Source organism: Silurus meridionalis, chromosome 2 (genome assembly GCF_014805685.1).
Source record: "Silurus meridionalis isolate SWU-2019-XX chromosome 2, ASM1480568v1, whole genome shotgun sequence".
In the NCBI taxonomy this organism is placed as follows: Eukaryota; Metazoa; Chordata; class Actinopteri; order Siluriformes; family Siluridae; genus Silurus; species Silurus meridionalis.
In genome coordinates this window covers 33508966-33520323 of record NC_060885.1, presented here as the reverse complement: position 1 = coordinate 33520323, position 11358 = coordinate 33508966, and the positions used below count along the sequence as shown (strand labels likewise).

The 11358-nt window shown below is 41.1% G+C and overlaps 1 protein-coding gene across 5 annotated transcripts in view; it reads right to left on the bottom strand.

Moving 5' to 3' along the window:
- Window positions 1-1346: 1346 nt before the first annotated feature.
- dst (dystonin) overlaps window positions 1347-11358 on the bottom strand; it is a 125567-nt gene continuing 115555 nt past the window's right edge. For 2 of the 5 annotated variants that reach the window (XM_046865592.1, XM_046865593.1), the window contains exons 90-102: window positions 11118-11261; window positions 10839-11027; window positions 10621-10750; window positions 10040-10203; window positions 9792-9954; window positions 9561-9715; window positions 9409-9483; window positions 9004-9021; window positions 6518-6635; window positions 6074-6139; window positions 4533-4723; window positions 2632-2755; window positions 1347-2462 (exon numbers count right to left, since the gene is read on the bottom strand). In XM_046865592.1, the coding sequence (XP_046721548.1) occupies window positions 2209-2462; window positions 2632-2755; window positions 4533-4723; window positions 6074-6139; window positions 6518-6635; window positions 9004-9021; window positions 9409-9483; window positions 9561-9715; window positions 9792-9954; window positions 10040-10203; window positions 10621-10750; window positions 10839-11027; window positions 11118-11261 (1791 nt within the window). In that variant the 3' untranslated portion in view covers window positions 1347-2208. Of the gene's footprint in view, window positions 2463-2631; window positions 2756-4092; window positions 4204-4532; window positions 4724-6031; window positions 6140-6517; window positions 6636-7684; window positions 7802-9003; window positions 9022-9408; window positions 9484-9560; window positions 9716-9791; window positions 9955-10039; window positions 10204-10620; window positions 10751-10838; window positions 11028-11117; window positions 11262-11358 lie in introns of all 5 variants that reach the window. The other 3 variants (XM_046865588.1, XM_046865590.1, XM_046865591.1) reach the window with 3 other exon arrangements.

Below are 11358 nucleotides of genomic sequence, written 5' to 3'. Positions count from 1 at the left end.
TGAAGAAATGCATCTACAACTTAACAAATATCACCTACAAACTACACACACGAGCTGAGGACATCTACAGTAACTTAGTAAAATATATTGTTTTTGTGATTTATATATATTATATATCTTGTTTTTTTGTTGTTTCCAATGCAGGAATCACTTTATACCATTTCACTTTTACATTTTATATACAGGCACATGGACACTTTAATCCACAGATTCTTTAAGACTCCCGTTTTATTCCTCCTTATGAGCATAGAGGCTTCGAGAGCACGTAAAGATGGACGTCAGCTCGCTCTCAATTCAGACTTTAAGTGAGCGGAAAAAGCCCTATAGGTATAAATTAAATGTTTATTATCAATAAATGTTAAAGTACAATTCTGGGGCATAAAAAATGCTTTATTGTGCTGCTTATAAATTGACCTGCTACTTGCACATGTTTTACTGAAGTGAGAACTAACGGCTCCTAATGGAGGGAGGTGGGAATGTAATGGTTAAGGCATTGGACTTTGAATCTTAAGTTTGTGAGTTTAAATCCCAGACACACCATGATGCCACTCCTGGGCCCCTGAGGAAGGCCCCTAAACCCATAGCTGCTCAGGATGAATGAGCTAAATGTAATTCTGGATAAGGGCATACGCCAAATGCCATAAATGTAAATGTATATAATACTGACAAAAAAATCATTGGGACACCTGACATTTCCAGCCAGATGTGGTTCTTTCTCAAACTGTTTCCACACATTTGGAGGTGAAAGCTGACTGCACCCCAGGCCTCCTCACCTCACCTCCATCAGGACCTGAGGGCCTCCTCACTTCACCTCCATCAGGACCTGCACCCCAGGCCTCCTCACTTCACCTCCATCAGGACCTGACTTTACTAACACACATGATTAAATGAGATCTTACAAATCTCCACAACATCTTCCCAGAATAGTGCAGTTTGTTATAGAAGTTGGGAATGTGGAATGGGATGTTTAAGGTGCTCAGGTGTACACAAACTTTTGTCTATAATGCATTTGGACTATATGTTTTTGAGACAGATGCAGCGCGAGGAAACAGCCGGATTCTTTCACATGACGCTATTAATCCAGTAAACAACACAAAGGCCATCTGGCACGATTTAGTCAGGAAGTTCCTCCCCTCCTTTTTTTTTTTTTTTTGTTTGTTCATCCAGTGTTCTTTGTTTGCCAAGTCGCAGAATGCTGACACTGTCTATTCTCCTCTCTCATGTCCAGTAAAGTGTCATTAACTTCTTATAACTCATTAAAACGTTCTTCTGAAACACCCGTTTCCATCAGACACCATATCTTGTTTTCGCGTCGGTATAGAAACTTCATAAATAAACGAATAGGCTTTGTTTTGTTTTTTTTAATACTGCCATAGCTTTTTTGCAAGCAGCTTTATTACAAAAAAAAAATGTTATGCGATTAATCCACTGACACGGGGTTCATACAGTACACAGACATGAACGCACTTATGAATATCTTCTAGTTGGAACCGTAGAAGGTTCCTGTCAAGGTTAAATGGCACACAATGATAGGATTAAGAACTTAAAACATTATGCAGCAGGTGGATATGATGCACTGGTTCGATGTTGGGTTCCTTTTTTTTTTTGCATGTAGTGTTTGAGGAGGATCACTTGCAGCAGTTACCATTAGTTAGTTTTGCCCTTTAAAAAAAAAAAAAAACGCATTCCAGCAACACATCATTGCACTTTAAATAGATGAATAAATAGTCAGGAGGAATCGTAGCGGCGTAATATTACTCGCAAGCTTGCGGAGATTTCTGCGGTACATTCAGCTTTCTGACGTGAACTCAGTCCGAGAATGTGGAAAAAGATTTGTTGTTTAGCGTCACGATGTACAGTTCTTTTTCTCCTGCAAGTGCTTGTTATCGTCTCCGGCTGTAGCAGCGATACAATAAAATCAAATAAAATCTGATGCGACATTATTTCACAGAAATTAAAAATACACAACAAAATTACACGAAAACTGTCATGTTCCACTCGCACGTCATCAATCCCACTTACATCACCTCGTTTCTCCTTTGGAATAATTTACAACTTGCTACAGGTTTTTTTTTTTTTTTTTCCCTGTTGTAATGTACAACTTGCTACTTAAATACGGACGTTTTGCAGTGTTTTTGTTGAGTGTCTTCAGAAGTCCAGTTTTTTGTGTTCCAGCAGAGTGCTGTGAAGATAGAATCCAGCTGCTGACTATCTCTTGGCCGTGGTCTTGGCCAGTTTGCTGCTGGCCGTGCTCCTCCTCTGCGGCGTAGGGATTTTGGAGGGTTTGACTCCAGGCTGGCGTGGAGAAGAGCGTGGCCTTGTGGAGTCCATCACCGTCTCCGACATGTCCGAGCAGACGGACTGGATATCGGAAATGTCAAAGTCAGAGGCGTCGCTTCCTCGCCGGCTGCTTCCGCGGCTCCCTGCCTTACTGCCGGGCCTGCTGGGAATCTTACTGTGTCCTGAAAAGCGCAGAGATTCAGTGATGTGTTGAATATTATAGCAACATCAATACACTGTCCACTTTATTAGGAACACCTGTACATTTATGTCCATTTTTGAGAGGTGTGTGTGTGTGAAAATCCCAGGCTGGAAGAACTTTATAAAAAACAGGCTGCATGTTTTCCTCACCTGCAGCATAATTCCTAGCTTTCAGAATTGCATTGTTTATCAGGGTTCCCTCGTCTCCAGACTGGAAACCTTTTCCTGACAGATAGCCAGGCAACCGGAGCTTGCTGCCTTGGATGGGCGTACTCTGTGGAAAGCAAAGAAGAAAACTCCTCAGGACAGATTAGTTAACACAAGAACAAGAATTTTAAAGATCTAGCTTTTGACCTAGAGCGTAAAAGTGCTACTTGCCTGGAACCAACTTGTGTAACACTTGTTTACAGGAAACAATTAAAAAAAACTATATATATTTTTATGTCAGAGATAAAAAAAAAACCTCATACATAATTCTGTCACTTTCCATAACAAATACATGAGTAAAGTGACATGCTGGAATGTTTGAACGTGGAAAATAGCACGCAATTATTCAACAGGAAGCACAATAACGCAAAGATAACACATAAAAACACAGCTTTGACAGCGCAAGCAAGACTTAAGAGTTATATTAGAAAACACACGTCGTTAGAGAAAAATAATCCACACGTCTGTGGTGTGATACGACCTGAGAGCATCACTCTGAAGTGGATTATTTTCCAATAGCAGTTTTTTTTATTAATCTTATACCACAGAGACATTTGCCAAGAATTACAATGAATTCGTTTCTATCACGTATCTTACGGTCTCCTCGCCAGATTTTTTCCATTTTTTTATAATCTTGAATTTACAGATTGAAGAATTAGACAGCGCTATGGTATAAAATTAATAATTTTCTTTATAAGAGTTCAAGGTGAAAGTACAGCCCAGCTGAAAGAAGAACTGAAGAGAGAGTTCCCGAGTCCAAAAAAAAACCCTTAACACATTTCTTAACATCTACTCGCATCAGAGAACATGCGCAGTATTAAATACAAGAAAGATTTAGACAAACCTGGATGAATACGAGGTGGTATCAAAAAGTTTCGAGACTAGTTTCAGCAACACGCCAACAGATGGCAGCAAGAAGCAGCACGCACAGTCACAAGGAGCACCGACCTTCATAAGTCAGTCATCCTGTGAGGAGCTGTGTGACTGGTGCTATTCTGACCATGTGTGTTACAGCGTCTGAGATTTTAACATGGACAAGATTGTGCAAGAAGAACATCATCAGAAGAACATCGCTGGAAGACGACGGCAGATCGGGATGGTTTTCAACGAGCTCAACCCCCGAAAATGTCGAAAGCCGACTTGTTCATGATTTGCGCTTGTTTCTGCCAAGTTCCTCCTCGAGCTGCTGATATTCGGCAAAAGCGCCTGGTCTGTGGCGTGCTGGTCTCGAAAGCTTTTGATAGCAGCTCGTACATGAATGCAAGCCTGAGAGTGAGACTGGACTGAAAGTCCTTAGTGTGTGTTAAGTTCACATTGCGTACAACAGCAGGAAATCGATAGCAAGTTAGTGCCAATCGTTAGGTCAGTATTAGGTCTTTTGTCACTCAGGTTGACTCACTATACCTCATTGGACGACCCCTGGCTCTCGAAAGAGTCTGATGACTTTAAAGGAGTAGCTGATTTGCTGTTTGTCAGCCAGGGTTTATCGTAATTGCGGGTTAAATGTTGGAGAGTCTGTGAGGAACAATGGTGGGTCAAATACAGAAAAATAAAACAGGTTTCAAATAGACGGGATTTGTTTTATTGTTTTGATGTGTTGTGTTGCGCTGCAAAAATCATTTGTGGCATTATGTGACTTATGTGATTTCCCAGACGGTAAACTGTAATGTGTTGTATGTAATGAATGAAGACCGAGCCGAAATCGGTGGCCTGCATCTCATTCGTTTTATTACAAGAACCAGACAAACTCTAGAAAGAATGGCGTCTGTCAGAAACGTGTATATATACGCCACAAGTGCGTTATCTTTCACCTGAGGCGAATGCAACGTGTAAAATGCTCCCACCTTGGGTGTTCCAGGTGCAGGAAGGTTGGGCTGAGCAGGACAACTGTGGCTGGAGTTCGACCTGTTCGGAGAGGCACCTCTAGAGGACGGCCGAGATCTTCGACCTCTGTAGCGAAAGCTGGCCATCACTTGCGTGGTCCCTTCCGGGAGAATGAACTTCTCGCGCAACTCCACGTTGGTCCTACCTTTAGCTATGAAGAGTGCACATGGAGTAACGAGTCAGAAGCTAGCAGAAGCACACACACACTCACACACACACACACACACTTGCACATATACAGTGGATGGATTTTTTATGACAAAAAATGAAAGCTCATTTTAAAAAATGGGTCCAAATGAAATCTTCATTTCAAGGCCGATGATACGATGCGTCTAGTGAGCGACTGAATATGCTGTCGGCATGCGGTGTCTCACACACACACACACACACACACACACACACACACACACACACACAGGTATAATGTGGGTACGTACTAAACATGTTTATGATATGAAACAGACTCTTTCCATACCTTTCTGTTAACGTGGTTGTAATTCACTGGGGAGGTTTTGGGTGCGAATCTAAGACCATGTTTGTATATAAAACTGATGCCGGGTGATCCTGAGAGCACTGAGAGTAAAATTATTGGCACCTTGCTCTAATTTTAATGATCATTCTCACTGATACTACTACTGTATAAACAGTGTAAATCAGGGGTCCCTCAACCTTATATCTGTGAGGGGGAAAAAAAGACAGCACGTGGCGTCAGTGAATCGACTCTAGAGGCCGCTCTCATAATGACAGCGGATCCGGAAGCCGGAAAACCTATCGCTATGGATTATTGCTGAAAGCCATTAGTATCAGTGCCTCGACCTTTATTAATAACTACGAAATATTTGAATCTGTAAGTCAACCTTTATTATCAAATACAGATATGATATGAATAAAACATTAAAAATAAAAAATAAATGTGGATTTGTTCCCAATATGGGGGACCCTAGTGTTGCACATGAAATACTGCAGCCAACCCATATATGCAAAGCTAATTAAATCAGCTAATCGATTATCGAATTAATTGGGAAGCTTGTAGCTCAGTCGTTAAGGCTCTGGATTACTGATTGGGGGTGCTGTAACATCTCTGAGCCATGATGCTCCTGATTGTTTAATATGAAACTGGTCACATACTAAAGTATTAGTACTTATAAGAGAAAGCAAACGGCATCGATGCATAATTCACATTCGCCTGTTTTTTAGTGTTTACATACAGAAAACTAATCCCGAAAACACGATTGTCAAGCAGACAGCATCGAAAGAGCTGCGAACACACAAAGCGTTTGCATGGAGAGACGGCGGATGAACTGCAGCCTGGAAACACGGTGCAACAAACAAGTGCATGCAAGAGAAGCTTCAGGAAGCAGCATTGGATTAATGTTGATGAGAATACCATCGTTTCAGCAGGAACATTCGGGGGCACACACACACACACACACACACACACACAGGCTTGCACACATACCACTGGGATGGAGCAAGGAGAGAAAGTGTGAGAGTTGCCAACCTATAGGAGACTGAGTAATGGACGAGTTTGATTCCGAGCGCAACATTTTACTCCCGTGGTGATGAACTAGAAGAAATGATAGTTGGGTTCTTAGCACAGAAACAGTGGGTATATTCAGCAGAAAATAAAACAGACAGAGATTAGAAAAGAGACAGAGAGTCGTATACTGAGAACTGCTTTGTAGGAACGTGACAGCAAGCTTTCAGAACCTCAAACACAGCCAACCAGAACGCAGAGGCAAAAGATTCGGCCACAATGTTGCATATGACGAATTAAACCCGGTTATATTCTTTGAGACTTCTGATAACATGCCTGTTATATTCGCGTTGTACAATAAAGAGGGTAATAGACATTAAATAGCGGAATTAAGAAGATCAAATCCAATAAAAGAGATTGAACGGTGTACATTATACACACGTTCGAAGTGCCAAGGTCGTGTGTTACCTCTACACGGGTCGTTCTTGACCAGGAACTCATCCAGAGCCATCCACCCTCCTCCCACTCGCACCATAACAGTGCTGCGCAGGATCCGCACCAGCCTGAGCTGCTGCGAGTCTCCAAACTGAGCAGGGAACAGAGAGCATCGAGTCAATACCGAGTCACAGTGGGAAAATCACACAACATTGACATAAATCCAAAGACTGGGAAAACAACACAAACCGGACACTGAGCTTATACGCTTCTTTCAAGAATAGTTATTTCAATAATATTAAAAATGTATTGATGATCGATCCTAATAATAATCATTTGAGCTCAGATGTAAATATCGATAGGTGTCCTGTTTGTATTTGTTGCCCAGCTGAGAAAACTCATTTGCACATAAAAACATCCATTCCAAAGTACATACAAATGAATGGTCAATCCAACTGGTTCAAACTTCGCCTTTTGTTGCCGTGTATCTACTAATGGTAGCGATTTATACGTTCGAATTTTTCACTACGCTAAAATACATCACCACAATGTGATCATCTGTCCAGAAAATTCTGTTGTGTTGGGTTTCAGATTCCAACGATGACCACCAGAGGGCGCTACAGCCTTAAAAGTCCTCTAAAACATAAAAAAATATATTTTCTATAAGTAGAAATTTACTGATAATCCAACCATATCAACAAAAACGAGGTTTTCCAGTTGGATATGTCCATGGTGTAGTTCACGAAAGATATGGCTTCATGCTTTCTGTTCCGAAAGAAATCAAACTGATCAGAAAAGCAACAGAAATCTTTCCACAAATCAACAATGCATACTTTCTAGAAACCACCATACTAATAGTGAATGTGTGTTGACGTTGATGCAGAACCAATGTGGCTAAACTTCGATGGGACGATAAAAAAAAAAAAAAAAAAAAAAAAGAAAACGTATGAAAGATGGCTGCGTTCCACTCTCTAACACGCCACACGATCCACACACTCCCACACAGTGATGACCCTCTCGCTGAGCCTCGTGTTAACCGCCGCTCTCTCAGTGCGAGAACCGGAATGATTCGATGTCACTGGTGAACTTAGTTAATGCGAGTAGAAGATGGGGTTTGAAGCATGATCAGATAAGGAGTCAAAAAAAAAAGAAAAAAAAGAAGAAGAAGGCACAACAAACAGCTTAGAAATGACCATTTACCAGGATACAGCTTTCCAAAACAGCAACGTGCAGTTGGGAGTTTAGATTTTGATTCTCCCTGTTTGTTATACTCTCATCGGCGATTAACGGATCATGTAAGCAGTGAACCAGACCAAACTGTCAAAAGAATTGTTTCAGTTGATATGGAACAGCAAAAAACTGAACACACTGGTGCACATGACAGCAAAACAAAAAACACAAGCAAAAGGAGAAAAAAAAAATGCATGAACTTCCTATTCACGTCCCCAAACACCTCACCAGGAAAATCGAGTTACCTCGGATCTTCACGAAGCGTGATCCCGAGAAAGCATGTAGCCCGTGATTTTAAGCGTGATTTACATTTCCCCAAAAAATAAAATAAAAGCTCACCAACAGAATTTTGGATAAAACAAGAGATAAATAAAGAGTCTGCGGTAATTTAGTTTCAGTCCTTTGAGAGACACGTTTAATCGTTAAGGAAGGAAATAAAAGGCGAGCAGCCACGTTATGTTATGCTTCGAAGCTTTCAGAAGATGAACACAAATCAACTTAAATACTGAGGAGGACAAAAGAAAGTTATTAACGAGATGTTAGAAATGCACCGTGACTCAAAAGCAGAACCGTACGATCGTAAAAAACGTCAAAAGCGTCCTAAAAAGGGCTGAATTTCATCTCGGTTGAAACACTCCCACTTTGTTCTGGCGTTACGGACGCTTATAAGCACTCGCAGTAAAGTTACGCTTCACACCTGAGAACCACGATGAGACTTTAAGCCTTTTTTTTTTCACTCTATATTAGAGGTGACCCCGAATACTCCGATAAAAGTCCAATTCAACAACTAATATCACAGCCAGGATCGTGCCATTTTGGTTATATAGGGGTGCATAATGTCTGATTTCACATAGAGCTACTGGTTTTAAGTTAATATACATATAAAAATAAGCTTATAATAAATGATTTAAATCTGCGTGAATAAATCCGACCCCCCGTGACAGATTTAAGTCTTCATGATTCGGTGCATTGACGTTGTGCTCGATTCGATTCCCCTGCTATATAATAATCCACACTATTTTTGGTGTCATTCTGAGTAAAACCGCTGAACAAAAACGTCCCGTCTCTGCCCTCTTTCTCTTTTTTTCGCAGCATTGGTAATATTTCATTTGCTTATCGGCTTCTGAGTTCAGCAGTGAGAAGGTGCAAATCTCAAAACAAAGAAGGAAATTAGTGGAACCAAAAAAAACAACAACAAAAAAAAACTAATTAGTGGAACCAAAAAAATAAATAAAAATAAAAAGCCAATCAAAGCAGCACAATGTTAAAGAAGCACTGTGTGTATATACCTGGTTTCCAAGGTAGAACTGAATAACAGAGGAAAAACAATAAACAAATCAAAAACACAGCATTAGAAAACAGGTACTGATCATTTGTTCACTACAAGAACATCAACAAATCAAAGACAATCACTTCCAGTAGAATAAAAGTGTGTTCTGGCAGCCCCCTTGCCCTTTTAGTAAAAAGTAAAAAAAAAACTGTAATGTCACATGAGAACGTTAAGAATGAAGTCATTTCTGTCTCATGATGTAAAAGCCAGTGGAACACTTCCAATTTTCCACTGGCCCTGAAAAAACTCTGGACGAGCACTGAGCTGCAGGACACTATATTCGCTTTTGCATCTTCATAAATATTAAAAAGTACCTCTGGTCCCTCTAGAAGGAAATCACTGGATAATATGGTCGGTTTCTTACCCGGTATTTGTTTGCACCAATTTGCTCCACTTGGAAACGTTTAGGGCACTTGCACTTTGCTACTTGCCGTGTCACCTACATAAACGAAAGTCGGAATATTAGAACGAAAAAACATTTTCCGGAGTACAAAAACCAACAAACTGCAAGCGCACCTCGTCTTCTATCTTATCAGCATCAGTAAGCGGTTTGTAGGCGTCTTTGTTCGGGTGCAGGGCAGCAACAAACTCGTAGTAGTCGATGTAGCCGTCACCATCGCGGTCAAAAATATCCGCTACAGCGCTCATCTCCAGTCGGCTGGTGGGAAACTCTGCACGAAGTAAGTGGGAAATGGTTGGGAATCTGGTCTGTTTGGTCTAAAGAGTCAGGAAGGAAACTGGACTCACTTGAAGAAAGAATCCCGTCGATAAACTCCTGCCTGGTGACTTTGCCATCCTGATCCTTATCCATGCGGCGGAAGAAGTCCATGACTCGGGATTTTTTGTGGTTCATCCATCGCATGTAGCGTTTCCTCCAGACGTCGAAGTCGAAATTGGCGAATTCCTTCAGCTGAGAAAATTCAGGAGATTTGGGTTATAATCCAATTTCACACACTTTTTAGCGTATTTTAGCATCGTTTATATTTCCATCTGACCTCCTCAAGTCGGTCCAGTGCATCGTTCAGTTTTCTTCTCCGGTCAAGAGCCAAAAGCCAGACCTGCTGCCATTTACTGACCAGCAGGTTCACTCTGGGGTTCTTAGTCTCTATCGGAGCCTGGACTGCTGCTGGATACATGGACTGCACCTGGGATCTCTTTCCTGATGATCACAAAGGTTCACGTATACACATAAGGTTTGTATTTTGTCATTAAAACAATGAAAACACAATTTAAAATAAACGCTGAATTATACTGAATTATTTAGCGATTTTTATTACAAAAAAAACAGTTCTGAATCATGTGGTAAATGAAATAAATATTAATATATTAATTAATAAATATAATTCATAATTAATAAATGATTTATAATAAATAGAATATAGCGCTCTTCGTGGTGTCAGTGATTCGCCTCTAGAGGCCGCTCTCATATTGACAGCAGACCGGAAGCCCGGAAAAACTATAGGTATGGATTTTTTCAGATAACCGACAGTTCCAGCGGTAAACTATCAGTGCCGATTAATCAGCAAAACGATAAATCAGTCGACCTCTAATCTAAAGGATTGCAGTTTAAACCTACGGCCTGTTCTCGCTTTATCCAGTACTGGAATCTGAGACTGAACTGGAGGATCAGATGTGGCTTTTCTTTTATGAGTTTTAGTGACTTTGTCCACATCTGGCTGTTTTCTTGTCATCTCCTCCATGAAGTTCTGGAATAGAAGAAAAAAGCAAAAAATGAAGCTTCAGGCCTAAAAGCAACAAGCAGCTTTCTTGTGCAATGGTGCATATAATTAGCACCTGATGATCAGTGATGAGAGCTTTGATCTCTTCGATCTCCTGAGGCAGTGCCTCCTTGTCTTTCTCAGTGAGTGCGGTTTCTGCCCACTGTAACCAGCTCAGCAGGTTCTCCAGGAGCTCCTGAGTGGCCATAAGCTCGCCCAGAGCATTAGATAACCTATGTTGGTGCTGCCGAGTCCACGCTGTGACCTGAGGAGCGGCAAATACACAGAGAAGATACTTGATAAAAGTTCTGCATATATGAGACCGTGTACGAGATGTGCACAGCAGAACACTGACCTCCTCGAAGCGAGCTCTAATGATGGTGTTCCAGTGTTTTACAGTGGTGATAGAGTCTGGATGACATATAGCTAAAATAGCTTCACCCATGCTGATGGCTTTGCCCAGAGCCACACCCTTTTCTTCCAGGTTCTTCATGAATTCCTGCTTAGATCATGGCACCCAAGACAAAAGTCAAAACAAAGAGAATTTACATGGATGTTCCAGTATGTGTGTGTGTGTGTGTGTGTGTGTGTGTGTG